General features: G+C 35.4%; 1 protein-coding gene across 1 annotated transcript in view; it reads right to left on the bottom strand.

Annotated features, from left to right (window-relative positions):
- LOC121386712 (myosin-IIIb-like) overlaps positions 1-12,134 on the bottom strand; it is a 52,119-nt gene extending 39,985 nt beyond the window's left edge. Inside the window, exons 1-2 of the mRNA XM_041517709.1 lie at positions 11,845-12,134; positions 1,835-1,900 (exon numbers count right to left, since the gene is read on the bottom strand). Of these exons, the coding sequence (XP_041373643.1) occupies positions 1,835-1,900; positions 11,845-11,955 (177 nt within the window). The 5' untranslated portion in view covers positions 11,956-12,134. The remainder of the gene's footprint in view (positions 1-1,834; positions 1,901-11,844) is intronic.
- Positions 12,135-23,576: the final 11,442 nt, after the last annotated feature.

Genomic DNA, 23,576 nt, shown 5'->3' on the forward strand with positions numbered 1-23,576 from the left:
AATATGTTTTTAAAAAACATCATTAAATATATTAAACAAGGCGCATTCACCGTCAATCTAATCACTGCTTGGTTAAAGACATCTCCATTTGGTACCTGTTTCATTTACAAAATATCATTAAAATAGAAGATTTTATTGTTCGAAGTTAATCCTTTAATTGGTTAACTAAAGGATTATTTGCAAAAGCAATACATGTCTACAGATTTCGCAAACATTGGCAGCTTGGACAGCATGTGACACAGTCGGCTCACTATGAGATCAAGGATTCTAAGTGGCTGTGTGTGTACTGCCAACGTGCTACGGTATCTATGATTATGTAATGTCGTTGTAAAGAGGTGTTTTCAGATGTCGGTGTCGGAAGGTGTGAATTCTGGTGTAATGAACAGAATAACACTGATGTACGTTTGTTCCCGACAATTTGTGGTCGGATGGTGTAAATGTAGTAACGACGGTTGTTGTAACAGGGTCTGACTGTACACATGTATGTATATATAATTCCTCATCCTTTTTGTGCAAATAATATATAAAAATACCAGTTCATTGCAAAAAGGTGATGGGATTGTTTGAATGTCTTCTTGGTTGATATGAACTGTGATACAATATTTGCTCTTAATGAGCTCAATCATGAAGTTCTAATAAAAAGTCCCAGGACATCCTGTTCCATGCTTATAAAACTTTAAAACTAGACGTACACACAAACAATTTATATGGGGTTGCCTTGACACCAGGCCAGGTGTTTGTGTGTGCCATTTCATGATTTTGCCAAGCTACATGTCTATATGCGAGATTTGTTGCTGAACTTTTATAGAATATTTACACTTAATGACCTCAGTAATGGCCACTAGGGATTCACCGTCAGGTGGGTAGCAGATCATAAAACAAATCAGTACATGTATGTGTCAATGCAAGTTTGTACCAAATTTCATGCTTTTGTTTAAAAGTGCAAAATTTCTTGCTTAGCTACCCCACTACTGTTGCTTTGAAAAATATGAAATAATTTAAAGTTATGTTATCCATTATTAAAAAAAAGGTTAATTCTATGAAATGCAATCATATACACACATACTTGTTGTTTTAAACACATTACAACACCAAAAAAGAAGAAAACAAAAACCCAACTAAACTAGTTTTAAGGATAGTAACTTAATAAGCTTCCTTTTTATCAACACTTCCTGATGAAATCTTCTCTTTTTTTTTTATTAAATGGAACCAAGGTTAAATATCGCTAGAGACATATACTCGGCCATATTTTCAGAAAATAGTTGTATTATTTTTAATGTAGCTGCTAAGAGTGGCTTGCACAAAACCCATTCTCTGTTGAATTGTTCCAAATAACAAAGTCTAAAAAACTGAAGAAAACTAACAATGTGACTGGTCATTTGTTTTGAAATATATTGTTTGGAAAAAGCAAAATGGATTTGAATACATGGTCTCAATTTTATTTTTGCAAGTTTGTACACTTAAAGGTAACGTTAGTTTATTAACACAGGGCTTCTAGATTATGGTAGCCCCACTCCCATGGCTAGTAAATAATTACTATTGCCATGCCCGACGGCTAGTGAAAAAAAAGGAGATCAAATCTTGCAGTTAAGTCTATTTTGTAAATATGAATATCCTTACCCACCCCAACTCCCAATGTTAGTGTGTTTAAGCTCTATCTCCCTCTTTAGGTGACATATCTGATTATTATTATTATTTAGTAAAATTGTATTAACTTAAAGTAAAGTAGGGCTAGTGAATTTTAAATTGTGGCTAGTATTTTTTTTTTAAATCACTGATCCCATGGCTAGTGAAGCCCTGTTAACATGTATCCTCTTTGCTAAGTTATACTTACATTTTTCCCATAAATCTGGAGATCCTGAAAAGGGTTCACAGCGATCAGAATGTCGCCAACATAGGTCTGAAAGACAGAACAGAATATATTGTAAACAGAAATTCAAATTATGTCAAAAAATTGTCTGCATTATCTGCATGGCTCTTTAGTTTTCAGGCTGAGTAAAAATTACTTTACTAGCTTTCATTTGTAGAAGGGGCCGGACGTAGCCCAGTGGTAAAAATTACTTTACCAGCTTTCATTTGTAGAAGGGGCCGGACGTAGCCCAGTGGTAAAAATTACTTTACCAGCTTTCATTTGTAGAAGGGGCCGGACGTAGCCCAGTGGTAAAAATTACTTTACCAGCTTTCATTTGTAGAAGGGGCCGGACGTAGCCCAGTGGTAAAAATTACTTTACCAGCTTTCATTTGTAGAAGGGGCCGGACGTAGCCCAGTGGTAAAAATTACTTTACCAGCTTTCATTTGTAGAAGGGGCCGGACGTAGCCCAGTGGTAAAAATTACTTTACCAGCTTTCATTTGTAGAAGGGGCCGGACGTAGCCCAGTGGTAAAAATTACTTTACCAGCTTTCATTTGTAGAAGGGGCCGGACGTAGCCCAGTGGTAAAAATTACTTTACCAGCTTTCATTTGTAGAAGGGGCCGGACGTAGCCCAGTGGTAAAAATTACTTTACCAGCTTTCATTTGTAGAAGGGGCCGGACGTAGCCCAGTGGTAAAAATTACTTTACCAGCTTTCATTTGTAGAAGGGGCCGGACGTAGCCCAGTGGTAAAAATTACTTTACCAGCTTTCATTTGTAGAAGGGGCCGGACGTAGCCCAGTGGTAAAAATTACTTTACCAGCTTTCATTTGTAGAAGGGGCCGGACGTAGCCCAGTGGTAAAAATTACTTTACCAGCTTTCATTTGTAGAAGGGGCCGGACGTAGCCCAGTGGTAAAAATTACTTTACCAGCTTTCATTTGTAGAATCAAGACTTTAAGAGTTTTCAGTATTGGAATCATGCCTGTCTATATATAATCACAGTTAGGTCAGAATGATATTTTTTTAAAGGTTTGTGCAAACAAATTTCTTCTACATTTGGCCTATGCATCAATATTACCATTTACTGACACAGTTCAAATATGATACTAAAATTGACTATATATGATTACAAGTTAATACTAATATTAAAGGGACATTCCTGAGTTTGCTACGTTGTAAGATGTTTTCAACTAATAAAATAGTTCTACGATTAAACTTACATATTAAATATATTTTCTTCTTTAGAATATCAGTGTCTGTATATTCAATGCATTTCTGGTCATCTTAATATTTGTAAGAAGCCCAAACTGGATTTTGTCTTCAAATAATTTTGTACATACAAAAACAATTTATTTTAGGAAATAAAATGAAATTTAACCTAGTACAAATATTTGAACAATCAAAAACACGTTTAATATACAGCCACTAATATTTTATGCAGAAACATATATTTGATATGTAATTACAATCATTAAAACGTCTCTGTGCTAGTTGATAACATCTTAAAAATTGCAGCAAACTCAGGAATGTCTCTTTAATTATATATTTTATCACTTGAGAAAATTAATATTATTATTAAATCATACCTCGCCATTGAAGGGAACCTATCACTCTTGCTTTTCATCACTCACCAGAGACTATGTCAACAAGAGTACGGTAAGTTTTGTATGGTGTCAACATGGTAATAATTTTATCCTAAAGAGACAGTTCTGAGTTTACAACCATTGTAAAATGTTTCCGACCAATAGAGCCTTTTCCATGATGTAACATACAATTTAAATAAAATTTTTTATTTAAAATGCCAATGTCTACATTAACAAGGTGTTTCTTGTTGTCATAATACTTGCAGTATAGCCCAAAGTGGGTTTTACCTCCCAATAATTTTGTATGTATGAAAAAATATATATCACAAATTACAGTAAGATCTGAGTGCTACAAACATTAGTATAGACCACAAACACATTCAATATACAGACACTGGTATGGTAAAGAAGAAAATGTATTTAGTATGAAATAGTGGTCAACAACAAGGCTCTGTTATTGCAAACATCTTACAATTAATGGCTGCAAACTCAGCACAGTCCCTTTAAATAGTTCCCCATAATCTAAGTTGGGGGGGGGGGGGGGGGCATGAATTACTCCCCACAATTTTGTTTACATCAATGTCATTAAATAATAATTATAGTAAACAAAAACATTTATTCACAGATACCCTGTTACAAATAACTGCCCCAGGAAGCCAGGAATGATGTTTTAAAAAACCAAATGACAAATGACAATTTTAAATAACCTGGTGTTACTATCTAGAGTTAGTAATTGTACTTCAGTGAACACAGAGAAATAGTGATTCTGTGAATTGTTTTTTAATACAATGAAACCTCTCAAAACCGGACCCTCAGTAAACCAGAATTCCCTCAAAACCGGACATTTTTCATGGTCCCTTTTTAAATATCTGTACAGAAGAGAACCTCTCTAAAACCGATACCTCTTAAAACCAGACTTTTTACTTGGTCCCGAAGGTGTCCGGTTTAGAGGAGTTACACTGCATGTAGATATTTTTATACAACATATTCACACACTGATATACCCTTCTGCATATAACAAACTAAACAAAACTTCTAAGTTGCTTTTCTATTCAATTCATTATCTCCTGTAATGTAAGAGACATACTTGGCCATATTTTCTGAAAATATTTTTATTATTTTTAATGTAGCTAACAGTGGCTTAATTTGTACAAAGAAAGAAAGAAAGAAATGTTTTATTTAACGATGCACTCAATACATTTTATTTACGTTTATATGGCATCGGACATATGGTTAAGGACCACACAGATATTGAGAGAGGAAACCCGCTGTCGCCACTTCATGGACTACTCTTTTCGATTAGCAGCAAGGGATCTTTTATATGCACCATCCCACAGACAGGGTAGTACATATCATGGCCTTCGATATACCAGTCGTGGTGCACTGGATGGAACGAGAAACAGCCTCATTACATCTCGATACAACCCGAGTCAGGGTGACTTTCATGACTCAGACATTCTTGAGATTATAGATTTAAAAAAAAAAAAGATGGCTCCATTTCACAATATCTGTAAACACCTTTCTTAACAGCACAGGCCTTGCAGAAAGTACTCGCCTAGTCGCCAAATCTGAGTAAAAATTCTGACAGACTACCAGTCCGACGGGAGATCTGTCTTTTTCTGACTGACTAATTTAATTTGTTATATATATATTTTGTTTTTGCATTGAATCCTCGGTATTGAATGGTGTGTTCTGAATAGATTGTTCTGTTAAATACTTTCGGGATATCACTTGAAGTTTGTAAATCTATATAAAAGAAATGTATTTACCAGAGTATTAAATTTTTTATTGATTTGTCAGTCAAGGTTTGGGTTTTGTTTGCTACATGATGTTGATCACTTAACAAGCATCCTTAATATTTTTGTCATTAAAAAAAAGTAAAAAACATATATAATATATATATATATATATATAATTTGAAGTGAAGACCGAGTATATTATAATATTGTTAAACAATAATGTATTCTATAGGCTGACAGACTAACAGAAAGTCTGGCCATCTATTAAATTTTAGTTGGTTCTGGTCTGGCGGGCTAGTGAAATATTTTAAATTTCTATAACATCTGCAACAGATATTATATTACACAGGTACATATGTATGCCCCACTTACACAAGAAGTAACCTGTCAGCTCTAGATACAGTGCGTTACACAGTCTATGACTGACAAACAGGATCACACATATCCTTAGAAAAATACAGACAAACGTGCATTAACCTATAGCCAAAATCATATAATTGATGGTTGCTTGCTACTGTTACTGAATGGTAGCGAATATATATGAAATAACTAAAGGTGATCTCTTAAGAAAGGTGGTTGAATAACAGAGGTGTCCACTTGAGCAGGTCAGTCTGTATTGGACCATGCAGGAAGAAGATTAGCACTGAGAGTCTGATTGTGGTGGGATATAGATTGAGAAATGTTTTGTTTAACAACACCACTAGAGCACACTGATTTATTAATCATAGGCCACTGGATATCAAACATTTGGTAATTTTGACATATAGTCTTAGAGAGGAAACCTGCTATATTTCTGTATTAGTAGGAAGGGATCTTTTATATGCACCATCCCACAGACAGGATAGCACATAATATGGCTACTGATATACCAGTCGTGGTGCAATGGCTGGAATTAGAAATAGCCCAATGGGGCCACCAACAGGGATCGATCTTAAGACCGACTGTGCATCAAGCAAGTGTTTTACCACTGAGCTACGTCCTGTCCCTAGATTGAAGAAAATACTCCATCATATGTGGTTATGTGGGACAGAAAAAGTACACATGAAGTAGAGGAAATTTCAACCCAGGTAGAGGCTTGCCAAGTCACAGAGTCGAAATTTCCACCACTGAGGGTGTACACATGTACTTTCTCTATTCCACATGACTGCATAATGTGGAATCTTTTTCTCTTATCCATTCAGTAAATAAACTGTTATTTTACACAAACAGACAAATATGGCTGAAAAAGTAACTTCTTTATTTGACCATTTTATAATAAATACATGTAAATGATACTATCATATTTGTCATGTTTGTTTAATGCGTTACATTGAAATATATGTAATATTGATGCTACGCCACAGATGTAAATAATTAATATTAGGTTTTGATTTGGGCTGGTAGAACTTGTAGCTGTCTGGGCCAAATATTCATCAGAAAATTTTGCCAATTTTGACCCAAACTCCCAAACTATAATGCTTACAAAATTGCAGGTAGCTATTTTCTAACAAAATATATAAAACTATATGAAATTAACTTGCCAAAATAAAATAAAATTTGTTAGTTGTTTTCAAAATTCGTATTTAGCAAATTTTTTGAGAGGTAGATCTTTATAGCCCTGATGATAAATAGAGCTTACTATGAGATCAGTCGAAAAGTTTGTTTTGTTTAATGACACCACTAGAGCACATTGATTTATTAATCATCTGCTATTGGATGTCAAACATTTGGTAATTTTGACATATAGTCTTAGAGGAAGGAAGGAAATGTTTTATTTAATGACGCACTCAACACATTTTATTTATGGTTATATGGTGTCAGACATATGGTTAAGGATCACACAGATATATAGTGAGGAAACCTGCTGTCACCACTTCATGGGCTACTCTTTTCAATTAGCAGCAAGGGATATTTTATATACATCATCCCAGACAGGATAGTACATACCACAGCCTTTGTTATACCAGTTGTAAGGCACTGGCTGGAACGAGAAATAGCCCAATGAGGCCACCGACAGGAATCGATCCTAAATCGACTGTGCATCAAGCGAGTGCTTTACTATTGGGCTACGTCCCGCCCCTTATAGTCTTAGAGAGGAAACCAGCTACATTTTTTTACATTAGTATAGCAAGCGATCTTTTATCTGCACCATCCCAAAGACAGGAGAGCACATACCACAGCCTTTGATCTACCCGTCGTGGTGCAATCACTGGAATGAGAAATAGCCCAGTGGGTCCATTGACGGGGACTGATCAAGGGGAGGGTGCTGTAAGTGCACTCATCCCCCCAAAAAACAACAACTAAACAATTATTTTTAAAATTTAAGTGATCCAAAACATCATGTTTGTAGCAGCTAGTATAGATGACTGCAATGCATTTATTGTTTTTATTTGTTTAGTGGAGAACATGTAATAAAATGACAATGCAGCTGGATATTTTTGTGGAAGATTACCATACAGATAATACATGCTAGTCTTTAAGACTTTCATGGAAATTAAATTGACGAATTTCACATCAAGTGGGTTGTAAAACACAGAATAAACAATGTACAGTGAAACCTCTCAAAACCAGACCCTCTGTAAACCGGAATTCCCTCAAAACTAGACGTTTTTCATGGTCCCTTTTTAAAATTCTGTGCAGAAGAGAACCTTTATAATCCGGATACCTCTTAAAACCGGATTTTTTTTACTTGGACCCGAGGATGTCCAATTTAGAGGACTTTCACTGTGTATGGCCTTAATGTCCACTCTAAAAGAACTGACACACCATTTTGAGGTCTTTGCATACATGTTTGCATAATATTACCACCATTATTATTTATACATGTATTTGTGCTCCACCCCAGTTCTAAATTTTCTCTGAGAATCTTAAAAAAAATAAAAAAGTAGTTTCTAAATGCTCTAACATTTTGTAAAATTTCATTTTAATTTTATTTTTTTTCCCATACAGCTAGTAAGGTCATATTAATAAAGTAGGTCATACTTTCTATCTGTTGGTGCATATGGAACACATTTCATATATCATTTTGTTCTGTTGACATTGGAATTATTTGTACAGCCTTCACTTGACAGATTTTTAAAGCCTGCACTGTTTAATGTATGACAACATATACGAGGCATACTGCTCAGTGTGTACCAGAGTGAAAAGGTTGTACTGTTTTTTTAAATTCTTTCTTACAGTGTGAATTATAATAAGGACTTCCTTAGTCCTGTGCTGAATAGCGTAGTTTCAAGTTACTTGTAAAGCACTGATGTCAAAGAACTTTTCCACACGGTATTGTGTTGTATGTTGAATAACAAGTGGCCACTGTTCTAATGAGGGTGGGGGTGGGGGTGCTTATAGAGTGTCCACACTCTGTTGGCCTTCGAAAAGGCCTGAATTGTTTAAAAGAAGGAGACTTTTTTATTCAAGTATTTGTAGGTGGCTACAATGTAGCCTATTTATTAAAGTTGGTCTTTGTTTAATGAAGGCAAGTGATTTAGCTCAGTCGTTTGAGTGCTCACTTGAGGTGCTTACATCGCAGGATCGAACCACCTCGATGGATCTATTCAACTGATTGGTTTTTTTCTTGTTTCAATCAGTGCGCCACAACTGGTCAAAGGCCATGATATGTGCTTTCCTGTCTGTGGGAAAGTGCATATAAAAGATCCTTTGCTGCATTGGGAAAAATGTAGCGTGTTTCCACTGATGACTACGAGTCAAAATGACCATATGTTTGACATCCAATAACCAATGAGTAATTACTCAATGTGCTCCAGTGGTGTTGTTAAACAAAACAAACTTGTATACTTATAATTTTTTTCTCTCCAACTTATTATTTCTCGCTCCAGCCAGTGCACCATGACTGGTATATCAAAGGTCATGGTATGTGCTATCCTGTCTGTGGGATGGTGCATTATATGAAAGATCCCTTGCTGCTAATCAAAAAGAGTAGCCCATGAAGTGGCGACAGCGGGTTTCCTCTCTCAATATCGGTGTGGTCCTTAACCATATGTCTGACACAATATAACCATAAATAAAATGTGTTGAATGCATCGTTAAATAAAACAATTACTTCCTTCCTTAACTTATTAAAGTTTGAGAACATGCCACAATGTCAAAATCTCTAAAAGAAGCTTTTTTTTTTTTTTTTACCACATTTAAAGAAAGATGATGAAAATATATACTGAACCGTAATTAATTTTGTTGGGCAGTGTTCGAGATTAACGGTATCTCGATATCCCGGGGATACCAGACTTCAAGAACCCAGTATCCAACCGGGATGCCATATAATACTAAATTCTCAGGTGGGATACCAGATTTTGAAATGTTAGTACCCAACTGGGATACTGGCCAAAATGTTTAATCTCGAACACTGTTGGGGGTGGATTTTTAAAATTATTTTTGACGATACTAGTTCTAGTAAATTAATTAGCTTTTTTGTTTTGTTTTCCTTGTAGATACAAGTATTCAGGTAGTGTGTGTATACAAAATTCCTGGCTACAAAACAATAAGGATATGTGCACTGCAATAACTCTCATGTGTTTGAGCTAGAGAAAACAACACAGTGACTATAAGTATTGCCTTAGGGAACATCAGATCAAACAATACCTGGATAACGACGTACTACAAACAGGAAAAGTCAGTTGAGTTGACTTGTAAAACCGCCACCACTTAATATCCTGAATGTAAGAGTATACACACGACCATGTACTGAACAAGAAGGCCCTGCTGTTTAAACACTTCATATGGCCTTTAACGTTGTGTTAAGATGACAAAGCAGAAAGCCAAGACTGTGGAGTATATACTCTGGGAAGACTACCACATATACAAGGAAATGGTTTTATTTAACCACACACTCAACACATTTTAATTACAATTATATGGCATCAGACATATGGTTAAGGACCACACAGATATTGAGGGAGGAAACCCGCTGTCGCCACTTCACGGGCTACTCTTTTCGATTAGCAGCAAGGGATCTTTTATATGCACCATCCCACAGACAGGGTAGTACATACCACGGCCTTTGATATACCAGTCGTGGTGCACTGGCTGAAGTGAGAAACAGCCCAATGGGCCCACCGATGGGAATCGATCCTAGACCAACCGCGCATCAAGCAAGCACTTTACCACTGGGCTGTACATCTCGCCCCTACTACCACATACATGTACAAACAACTTTTTTTTTAAATATTAAATTTATCAAATCATACATACATAATGTGTATTTCCCCCCTCCCCAAATATAAATTCCTGGGTATGCCAGTGGAACAGAGAAAAAGTTAAAAGTTTGTTTTGTTTAACAACACCACTAGAGCACATTGATTTATTAATCATCGACTACTGGATGTCAGACATTAGGTAATTTTAACACATATAGTCTTAGAGTGACATTTATGAAATGGACCCATATTATGAAGCAATCTGTAACCAGCAAATGTCCATTGTGTTATTCACCTACATCATTTAATATACAACTAACCTGTATTAAACAGCCACCTGTCTATAGGAATCATGTTATTATTCAACCCATTTAATAAAGCACTAACTTGTATTATGCAGCCACCTGCCTATAGTGATCATGTTATTCAGCAACAGTTTAATATACAACTAACCTGTATTATGCAGCCATCTGCAATATGTACAATGTATCTAACCTGTACTATGAAGTCACCTGCCTATGGGGACTATGTTATTATTCAACCAAAGACTTTTAATATAGAACTAACCTGTATTATCACGTCACCTGCTATGGGGATCATGTTATTATTCTACTAATTTGATATACAACTAACTTGTCTTATACAGCCACCTGCCTATAGAGATCATGTTATTATTCAACCAATTTAATAAAAAACTAACTTGTATTATACAGCCACCTGCTTATAATGATCATGTTATTCAGCAAGTTTAATATTGAACTAACCTGTATTATGCAGCCACCTGCAATTTGTATCTAACCTGTATTTTGAAGTCACCTGCCTATAGAGATGTTATTATTCAAACAAACAATTTGATATGGAACTAACGTATATTATACAGCCACCTGCCTAAAGGAATCATGTTATTATTCATCCAGTTAAATATGTATCTAACCTGTATTATTATGTCACCTGCATATAGGGACCATGTTATTATTAAACCAAAAACTTTAATATAGAACTAACCTGTATTATCAAGTCACCTGCATATAGGGATCATGTTATTATTCAACCAATTTAATAAAGAACTAACTTGCATTATGTAACTACCTGCCTATAGTGGTCATGTTATTATTCTACTAATTTAGTATAGAACTAACCTGTATTATGCAACCACATGTCTAAAATTATGTTTAATTTTGCCACTCATCAGTTTTATCTCATAAACATGTAACAAAATAACCTGTATTTAAAATGTATTTTTATATAATCTTGAGTATATTTTTAATATAAGCATCAGAACAGATCAGCAACTGTTTCTCTCTTCCTGTAATGAACCATTCTTCAATGTCCTTTAAGTTTAAAAAAAAAGAAAGAAAGAAAAGAAAGAAAGAAAAGAAAGAAAAAAAAGAAAAAAAAGAAAAACTGCAAGCAAATAAGAATAAATATGGCAAGATGTTCATTTATATCAGAACTATATTTGTTTATCACAGAAAACAAAACTGTCCCATATTCTGCCACCCGTATATGATCGATGTGTACACTACAATACAGTACAGGTACTCACGTATATTTTGTTCTGTTTGTATCGCTCTTTTAATTCCTTCAGTAAAATCTGCTCATCCAGCTTCGCTAACGTCGCCAAATCTTCAACATCTCCCAAAGGTGGTCTGTCCATGTTTACAAACGTCTGTCAGTACTGTCTTTTTTAAATAGTATTTACACTTCTGTTCGACTCATGTAATGCTTTCTTGTGGTTTAGTAGGATATATATGGGAGGGGAGGCCTGCTGCTAAAAATAGACCGTGAAAAAATGTCTCCGACATGCCCAGGTATTGTGATTGGGTTTATGAGGTCACCACATGCGCACCGATCCGATCACCTTGGCATTATTCACCACTATTGTCACCGCTTCGACAAGTTCGTGACTTCGTTTCGAGTAGTAACTTCCTTGTTAATAGTCACTCACTGCTTCTGACGTTTTGTACCTTGTCATGTAGCGTTCGTGTATGACAAACCACTTGGAATGTTTGTTTGTTTATTTGCATTTTGGTTTTGTAAATAAAATTATCAGTATTATTTAATTATCAACCTTAAATGTCCCTCTTTCTACCTTGCTCATGTGTGAATAGGCCTATTGACCTAGAGCGTTACTTGATATTGAAAAAGGCCAATTTCAACGACCAATTAGGCCTACTGCACCAACTTGCAGTTTCCTAAATGTGACACAACAGACGTTTTGCTTTATAATGCAATTTCAATATACATAATATGTTACATATGTTGGTAACAAGTGAAAACGGCTCATACAATAGGCCTATATAAGAAGTAAAAGAAAAAAGGTAGAAAGAAAGAATTTTAAGATATCCTTGTTCAAAACAGCATGCGTCGGGTTTCTTACTATAGGCATTTGTAGGAATACTACTCATCCAAAAGTAAATGCAGTGTCATGAATGAACACTTTAATTATCAAACTAAAGGACTATGTCGTTCGATTTCGAAGATAAATTCACTGGATGTCAAACATTTTGTAATTTTTGACTTGTAGTCTTAAACCCCAAACTTATGCACCAGTTTACTCATGTTAGTATATTTACTCACATATGTAAAAATACTCATGTTAGTATATATATACGTCATACGAACGGATTTGCTGGCATAAGTAAAATTACTACAGAAGTAAATTTGCACCTAGTCCTTAGATCATGCAAAAGTGTATTTACTTATGTGCAAATTTGCTTCATATGCAAATACAATTTGTAATTGGTCGATATTTAAATTGTTTTTATTTATAGATGAAATGTCACCTGGACATGAGAGTCCACGCAATGCTGTTAGATCTACTGGTGAGACCAGTAGAGCTAATTTAATCAGATTGATTCGGGGCCACAGGTTCAAGTCCTAGCAACGGCATGGGACAATTTGTGAGGTCATAAAGGATTTAATTATCCCTTGCGCCAGTGGTTAATATCTATGTATGTAACAGTCAACCTCGACATACATACAATATATAGATATTCATACATCCATATATACTAACCAGTGCCAGGTCTGTCCACAGTTTCATGCACGTGTATCATTATTACACACGTGGTTTAAAGGGACTGTCGTGAGTGATCATCGCAAGCCAAGGTACCATTCCATATAGCATGACTTTGCTGCCATTGTAAGCATGTTTCCGACCAAAGAAGTCTGACGATAATTACATAAAATACATTACTTAAAATATCATTACAGGCGTGGATCCAGGCGGTGGACCAAGGGTCCACCCCCACCCTATTTTTGGTCAAACAATATATATTACAGAATACACAAAAAATACAAACTTATCCTTGTCATAGGGTTATATCATGTCATAGGGTTTTACGTGCACATTCAGAACAAGCTGTTGTAGCGCATGACAGAAAAGGTGGGGGGAGGGGAGAGGAGGGACCGCCTGCACTGGCAGGTGCAAGGGAGCACCAGCAGCCCGATCAAATCGGTAGCAGGCGGGTGGGGGTGGTGGTGGTGCTATGGAATTTGAATGGAGCAGTTAAATGCCAAACAGAAAAGGGTGCGCAATTTTGATTGAGGGAATTTGGCGCAATTTTGAACGGTCGGTCGAAAGGTAAATGGCCGAGCTAATATAGGTTTTGATATTAGTGAATCGAGAGTAGCTCGTTAACTTTAGACCTCTACGATGCTGTGGTGTCTCCCTAGGTTGCCCACAGGGCCTTATAAAGGCCCTGACTGCTTCTGGTCGAGGCTATCCGGTCCACCTATCAAGGACCTTTAAATCCTATTTTCAAAAACTACAACTAGGTTTGGGCCCCCTCTGTTAAAAAACCATAGATCCGCGACTGCATTGTCTATATAAACAAAATGTTTGTTGTTCTAATGTTTGTAGTAGCCCCAAACGGATTCTACCTCCCTATAATTTCGTATGTACAAAAGAAAAAAAATATCCGGAAAACAATTATAGAAACTTAAAGAAAATTTTCTTCTTAACCGTTTAAGGAGTTTTAGACTATTAACTACTCCGTTGCCCCCCCCCCCCCCCCCCGCCATCCCAACCCATCCCAACCCATCCCAACAAAACATCCTAGCTATGGTCCTGACTAGGTTCGAAAACAAGTTTCATTGTACTGTTCACGTTGACGTCAAAGTGACGATATGCTCTGGTTCATTGTGAATCCAGAACGCCCATGAATCAGAATCTGCACATCCTAGATTGAGTCAAAATACTTATGAAAAGAATGGGTTTTATAAAAAAAAAAAAACCAGAGTCCATATTAGGTCATATGAGTTATCAACATAAGAAACTTGAACTATTGTATTTATTTAACTATTACAAATGAATCAACTTTAGGAGCTGTTCATTAATTACGTAATGCACAACATATTTTAGGAAATAAAATGAAATTTAACCTAGTACAAATATTAGAATGATCAGAAACACGTTTAATATACAGCCACTAATATATTATGCAGTAAAATATATTTTATATGTAATTATAATCGTTAAAAAGTCTCTTTTAGTCGATAACATCTTAAAAATTGCAACAACATCCCTTTAAGTTTCGTTTCTTTGGTGATAAATACTAGACAGAAAAAACCCAAAAACATTTGTAAGGAAGATTACTTTATAAGTAAAAATACGACAATGTTTTTGTTTAAAAGAAGAAGAAAAACACAAGAAAAAGAAGAAAACCCTTACGTAACTGTTACAAACATTTTGTATTATATCCCATGATACCCCCCCACCCCACAACATTCCTTCAATTCTTTATTTAACTTTGAGCTGTTACAGCTCATCAACTGCACAATAAAAATACAACATATATGTACATATCTCAAACGTCACAATGTTTTGTGCGATCTACTGTTATCAATGTATAATCGATACAATCTGCGAACAATCGCGATGGGGTGGGGATGGATGGATGGAGGGGGCTTAGGGGCATGGGCATATAACTTTCTCCATCACAGTAGACAATACCCGGAATAAAACACATTGGTTTCCAGACGATAACAATTTCCCACACATATTAAACCAAATTAGGTTCAAACTGACTACTATTTTACAAATTGAAAAGACTGCAGCTCGTTGTGGAATGAGATGTATGTTTTGTAAACAAATATATTTTAAAAGTTACCTGTTTAGAAATTATACAAATTAGCTTGAACACGACCATAATTCCTCGTTTAGAAATAAAGCTAACTGGGTTCAAAACGACCAAGATTCCTTAGTAAGAGACTGTGACCTGTAGTGGAATAAGGTGTTTTGTGAACTTTGGAATAAGGTGTTTTGTGAACTTGTAAGGGTTAGCTCTGTCACTCACCAAATTCGTCAATTGCCAATTGTTAGGAACAATTGGGAAATTTTATTTTAATTTGGCGAACAAATTTCATGTACTAATTGGTATTTTGTTGGAAAATAACTGTAATTTAGCATTTTTAAATATAATTTGGTGAACAAATTTCATGTAGTAATTGGTATTTTGTTGGAAAATAACTGTAATTTAGCAGTTTTAAAGATAATTTGGTGAACAAATTTCATGTAGTAATTGGTATTTTGTTGGAAAATAACTGTAATTTAGCATTTTTAAAGATAATTTGGCGAAATATTTTGCTCATCCAGAGCTAGAACAATATATGCAAGGATAAACACACTGACATTTCGCAGTTTAAAAATAAATTCAATTAGGTTGAAACCGACCACAATGTCGCAATGGGGAGCCCTCCTGTCCCGGAATTGGTCACTGGCGAAGTCAGAGACTAAGTCCAGGGTGGGCGTGCCTGAACCTCAGGGATATGGGCACGTTAAAAAAGTTCCGCATCCGCAATGGGAAGTCCATGTTCCGTGGTGGATTGTGGTATACGTTTTGTGAATAGAAAGAAAGAAAGAAATGTTTTTATATAACGACGCACTCAACACATTTTATTTACAGTTATATGGCGTCAAACATATGGTTAAGGACCACACAGATTTTGAGAGGAAACCCACTGTCACCACTTCATGGGCTACTCTTTCCGATTATCAGCAAGGGATCTTTTTATTTGCACTTCCCACAGGCAGGATAGCACAAACCATGGCCTTTATTGAACCAGTTATGGATCACTGGTCGGTGCAAGTGGTTTACACCTACCCATTGAGCCTTGCGGAGCACTCACTCAGGGTTTGGTGTCAGTATCTGGATTAAACATCCCCTGCCTCGACTGGGATCCGAACCCAGTACCTACCAGCCTGTTGACCGATGGCCTGACCGCGACACCACCGAGGCCGGTTTTCATGAATAGTGTCTGCAAATATATGCACGTTAACTCCTACCAATTTTATGAATGTTACAAATTGACGTCAAAATTACCACATGCACAAACTTGAACCAATCCCCATAAATGGAATAAAGCAAACTAGATTGAAACGACTACAATTCTGCTGTAGGAGTCTGCATGCTGTAATGTGTTGAGGTAAATATTTTGTGAACAATATTTGCAAATACACACATTTAAAACCGTAATACATTGCAGAGTTAAATGGGCATTTGGCAAAAATAGTGGTTGTTACTCCATCTAATGCCTCATCTATAGGACTGCCACTCCCAGGGAGATCCTGTACTGGGGATTTCATCCTTCTTGAATCTGTATCTAGTGCCTCATCTATAGGACTGCCACTCCCAAGGAGATCTATACTGGAAATTTTATCCTTCTTGAATCTCTATCTAGTGTCTCGTCTATAGAAGGACAACCACTCCTAGGGAGATCCTTTACTGGAGATTTCATCCTTCTTGAATCTCTATCTAGTGTCTCGTCTATAGAAGGACAACCACTCCTATGGAGATCCTTTACTGGAGATTTCATCCTTCTTGAATCTCTATCTAGTGTCTCGTCTATAGAAGGACAACCACTCCCGAGGAGATCCTTTACTGGAGATTTCATCCTTCTTGCATCTCTATCTAGTGTCTCGTCTATAGGAGGACAGCCACTCCTAGGGAGATCCTTTACTGGAGATTTCATCCTTCTTGAATCTCTATCTAGTGTCTCGTCTATAGAAGGACAACCACTCCTAGGGAGATCCTTTACTGGAGATTTCATCCTTCTTGAATCTCTATCTAGTGTCTCGTCTATAGAAGGACAACCACTCCTAGGGAGATCCTTTACTGGAGATTTCATCCTTCTTGAATCTCTATCTAGTGTCTTGTCTATAGGAGGACAGCCACTCCTAGGGAGATCCTTTACATGAGATTTCATCCTTCTTGCATCTCTATCTAGTGTTTAGTCTATAGGAGGACAACCACTCCTAGGGAGATCCTTTACTGGAGATTTCATCCTTCTTGCACTGCCAGTCGGACTAGTTTACTATATCAAACTAGCAGCGGACAGACAAATTAACTTGAAAACGACCATGGTTCCATACACTTTGACCCCACCCCCTTAGATTATTTGAAAACAACCAGTTAGGAAGTGGGAGACTGGGTCTGGTAGTGCAATGGAATAAATGTTTTGTGAACAAATCTGCAAATATACTCTTTGATATTTTTACATTTAGGAACGAAGCAAATTAGTAGTGATTCTGCACACCTTGACAAGTCCCCTTTTAGGAATAAAACACATTAGATTACTAATACATGTATGTAGCCGTACTGAGCTATGTATATACATGTAATAGTATATTTACGTGGAGAGAATATTTTCCAAGTGACATAGACCTACATCACGTTATGGGATCCTAACCTGAAATTTGGTACAAAGTTGGCTCAGTGTTTACTATTTAAAATACACATCTTGCTCACAAATCCAATTTGACCACCATTTTCAAGGTGGCATTGATTTTGTCAAAAACATTTTTGTACACATATAGTGGTATCGTGAACTCCATTGCTGATTTTGACAAATAAATGATCAAATTCAATGTTCTGGTGGGTAAAGAATAGTTTCTTGGAATATATTGTGGTGTTAGTTAATCACATTCAAGAGGTCAATCAAAAATATTAAAAACAAGCAAAAATACTTTGGCATATTTAAATGACTTACTTGATGCACGGTCTAGGACTGATTTCTGTTGGTTGGTCCATTTCTTGTTCCAGCCAGTGCGCCACGACTGGTATATCAAAAGCCATAGCATGAACTATCCTGTCTGTGGGACGGTGCATATAAAAGATCCATTGTTACGAACAGAAAAAATATAGCAGATTTCCTAAGACTATATGCTAAAATTACCAAATGTTTGACATCCAATAGCCAATGATTAAAGGGACATTCCTGAGTTTGCTGCATTGTAAGATGTTTCCGACTAATAAAATATTTCTACGATTAAACTTACATATTAAATATATTTTCTTGTTTAGAATATCAGTATCTATATATTCAATGTGTTTCTGGTTATCTTAATATTTGTCAAAAGCCCAAACTGGATTTTGTCTTCAAATAATTTCGTACGAACAATTTTTTTATTTTAGGAACTAAAATGAAAGTTAACCAAGTACAAATATTAGAATGATCAGAAACACTAATATACAGCCACTAATATTTTATGCAGAAAAATATATTTGATATGCAACTACAATCGTTAAAACGTCTCTGTCAGTTGATAACATCTTAAAAATTGCAGCAAACTCAGGAATATACCTTTAATAAATCAATGTGCTCTAGTGGTGTTGTTAAACAAAACAAACCTTTTTTCTTTTTTTTAATCACATTCAAGAGGTCAATCAAGAACATTTAAAAACAAACTTTAGCAAATTAAAATTTTTGAATGAACAGAAAAGATCAAACAAATGCAATGTGTATTTTATGTTTTATTGCAATTATGGTTTCATATGATGACAAACCCAGGCTACATATAACTCTTACTACACATACTTCACTAAACTGAAGACTTTTTAAAAAAACTGGTTTCATTTCTACAGTAGTCCTAATGCTTATATGACACTGTGAATTAAAAGAATTTCCCAAAGATTGGACACACTACTTTGTAACAGGGACACATCTCTACCTCAGTCTACTCTACATAGGGCTGTCCTACATGCAAGTCTCCAAATCTAAACTGTTTTACCATGCCCTTAACCATCCAAGGTTCAGGCATGTACACCCTGGGCATGACTTTTGACATTTGCCAGTGTCTGAGCCGAAAGTGGAATGGCATAGGTGTCACAACCACACTTGATTACACTGTGAAGATTTTTTGGGGGAAAAAATAGAAGAGAAAAAATGTAAACACTCAAAAGCCTTAGTCTCCATTGAACCAGTGTTTTGTCAAAACAAATGTTAGGAAGCATTGTCCACAAAAACCAGGACCCATGCTTATACAACTTTTAGAGTCCAGTCTCAATCTCTGATGATGTCACACGCATACAATCTGTATGGCGTTGTCATCACATTAGTGTCTCAGACTCTATCAGTCTCTCGAGTCTAGACTCTAAAAGTTTTATAAGCACCAGGGACCTAATTCACTAAACGCTCTCAACTCTGCAATCTCACAGTGCAATGCTAAAAGACTTGCAAAGAGGATGCTTTGTTGTCTAGCAGAGCCTAAGAGACCTTTATGAATTAGGCCCCAGGGCCAGGTCTTGGTGTAGTGGGTTAAACCATTAGTCTCAAGCACAGAACACGTAGAAATGGGTTCGAATCTCAGTACTGACTCCATCCCAGAACAGCACCCAATATTTCACACAGACAGTTGTTCTGTTCACCTGTACGTTATGCAAATTTAAATACACGCAAACTGCCAATTGATTAAGTGGTGAACTATTGTTTTAAAATTAACATTTGCCATCTATTTAAACCAAAATTTTAAAGACTTATTTTAAAGCTTGACATATTCTATATTATTGGCAAAATCAATTTCTTTAAAATACATCTGGAATGTCAAACGTTGTACATGTTATTCACTGGTTATGCAAATATATTGGCTAAAGTCTGGAGATTGCAAAAATTTTGAGACTAGTATAGAACTTAAATTTAAAGCTTTATAGCATAGCCTGGTGAGCCCAGTTGGATATCAAAAAAAAGAAAAGAAAACAAGAAAGGAAAAAAAAAGAAAAAAAAAGGGGTAGGGGCAGAAGAGAGAAAGAAAAGCAAGAATAATATGCTATGTTACATAAGGAACATAACTAGTCCATCAGTTTAGCCATTTGGATGTTACCTTTTTCGGCAATACAGACCTTTGTGAACAATGCTCACGGACTGATCATGACAAGAGTTTAGATCAAGCAACCTACAGATGGGAAATGAGGGTGTCATTTATTAGTCAAGTTAAGTCTCGTCTCGCCTCGTCTAATCTAGTTGATTAGATAAGATTAGTTTAAAGATTAGTTATGTTTAGTTATGATTACATTAGATTACGGTTAATTACATGTATGTTCAGTTACATTTCAGGGCTTCTAGATTATGGTAGCCACACACCCATGGCTAGTGATATTCAATGTTGGGCTAGTAAATTACTATTGCCATGCCCAACACCAAGTGAATTTTTTGATTTGTCAAATGTTGCAGTTAAGTCTATTTTGTAAATATGAATTACCAGAATATACTGCCTCTATCTCCCTCTTTAGGTGACATATGTGATTATTATTATTATTCAGTCAAATTGCATTAAGTTAAAGTAAAGTAGGGCTAGTGATTTTTTTAATCGTGGCTAGTACATTTTTAAAATCACTGATCCCATGGCTAGTGGATTTCTAATTGTGGCTAGTAATTTGTTTAAATCACTGATCCCAAGGCTAGTGGATTTTATGAACATTCTAGAAGCCCTGCATTTAAATGAGATTAGATTATTTTAAATCACACTTCAGTTCAGTTGAAACGTTCAGTTAGTATATCGGTTTAGTTTTCACAACTATACATAGATAATTACATAAAATCTTTGTACAAGTACAGTGAAACTCCTCTGAACTGGACACCCTCATTACCAAGTAAAATGTCTGGTTTTAAGAGGTATCCAGTTTAGAGAGGTTCTCTCCTGCACAAATATTTAAAAAGGGACTATTAAAAAACGTCCAGGTTTATGGGAATTCCAGTTTACAGAGGGTCTGATTTTGAGAGGTTTCACTGTATATAACAGATCCACAACTAACTATATTCTCAATTCACTGAACTACAAATCTTTTGACATTTAACATGATTCAGAACAGACCACTGCCAATTAAGCTATGTCCATGACTATGGGCATTTGTAATGATATACATTTCCTAAGGGCTTGGTCAAAACTTATCACTGGGAGTGAGGGTGGATTCACAGGAACCTTTGAAACAACAACAGAAAATATTGAAGCAGCCACATTACTTCATTTTATTATCCGACACCCCCAAACCGCACCTTACAACTGGCTAATGCTTTTCATATTTAAAGGGATTATCCTGGGTTTTTAGCCCCAGCAAAACTTCCATTTGTCTCCCCACTTCCCCCCGAGAAAAACAACACACACATCCTGCTTTTACCTAGTTTAAAAGGTTTTTTTTTTGTTGGACGAAATAAATAAATTTGTATGCAGAAAATAATTTCAGATAAAAATTGATGTTGAGAAACATGATGTCGAGATATGCATTACTTATAGATGTCTTCATACCGTTAGCAATAAATGCAAGTAAATTATAAATTTTAATACAGAAATATGTTGTCAAAAACGTTTTTAAATGGCTACAAACTCAGAATTGTCTCTTTAATGATAGAGAATAATAAGCAAACAAATTTGACAAACAAAAAATTATGCAGCTTGAAGTAGGTGTACAAATTTGGCAAACAAAACATTATGCAGGTATGGTGTCTTCACATCTCCCCATCAAGCTGTTAAAAAACCCACTGCTGTGCATGAAATCCGGTACTGGCGTGTGAATCCAGAACCTATAAGCCTGAAAACTGATGGCTTAATCACTACACTACCAATGGTAACTGACATTCAGATTAATTTGAACACTGTTTCGTCTGAACATTAACAATATCTGATTATTAACATCAGAAATTCATGATCTGCTTACCATAATTATAATACAATATTATACTGTGAGATTTGTTAATCAGCATTACCAGTAACTAATAACAAATTATTGCACCCCTCCTTTTACACTAAAGCAAACGGCACATTGCACTAACACAAAAACTACACGCAGGTGACGTCATATAATTCAGACTCTACTAGCATGTGACCTTAGTAAGTTAAATTTATCAACTACTGATCATTTCAACAATACACTCATAATATGTAATATGTAATCACACAAAAAATTAATATCACAGTTTAGTCGTAATACAACCAGAACAAGATACAAGTATGTTATAAACATACGTCATTTAACGATACCAACACAAATGATATAATAATAATAATTATTTTAATTCAGTAATATTATATTTAATCTAGAAATATTTATGAAGAAAAAGCTATGGTCATACTAGTCACAGTCAAAATGGTTTTAATCCCAACAGTCCATTTCTGGACTATGACTATGACAATGGCATGTCATATATAAAACAACATAATATATCATATTAATGTACAGTCAGCTCAATGCCATACACACTGTTACCCAAGTTCGGTAGTTCGGTGCAGTATATGTAATGTGGATTTGGATTGGTCAATTTTTTATTTTATTTTAACTATTCATAAATGAAAGGTCACACCTGTTGACCAATGCTGAAATGTAAACAAAAACTGTAACTAAAGATATATTAAAGTATGGTGGATTTTGGAGCAACACTGCAATATACACTTGGGTGAACCATTATGTTTTTTTTCTTTTTTCTTTTTTTTTCTTGTTTTTTTTTTTTTTTTAAGTTGGACAAAATTAAATGATGTTTTATAATTTTATACTTTTTTTTTGAAGATCTACTATTAATCAGCTTCAAATGTGTAATTAATTTCAAGTTGATAACATGTGATGCTATAATACATTCTAGAATGATGGACAACTATTTTTAACATAATATATTAATCCTCACACATAAAGTGAGCCAATGTACTCTTTACACACAGTGAAAGCAGAATGGTTTAAATGCTCTAATATCCAATGGTGATGCAATATCATTCTATCTGCACAACATTATGTACACTCACAAACACAAACAGGTTTAGCATTAAATCTTTTGTAAAAATCGCTACAGCCATACATTTACATCTTTTTATTTAAATTTTACCTACAACAAACACTGAAATGTACACACATCCTTACCCTTTCAAGTTGCGTTATGATTACACAGTGAAAAACAAAACATATTAATAAGAAAAATATAAGAAAACACCATAAGTTACATGTTTTAATATGAAATAAATAATACAAATAGATGAAGATTTATATTTGTCAAGGAATGTACACATATATTAAC

This window comes from Gigantopelta aegis, chromosome 2 (assembly GCF_016097555.1).
Source record: "Gigantopelta aegis isolate Gae_Host chromosome 2, Gae_host_genome, whole genome shotgun sequence".
Lineage (NCBI taxonomy): Eukaryota > Metazoa > Mollusca > Gastropoda > Neomphalida > Peltospiridae > Gigantopelta > Gigantopelta aegis.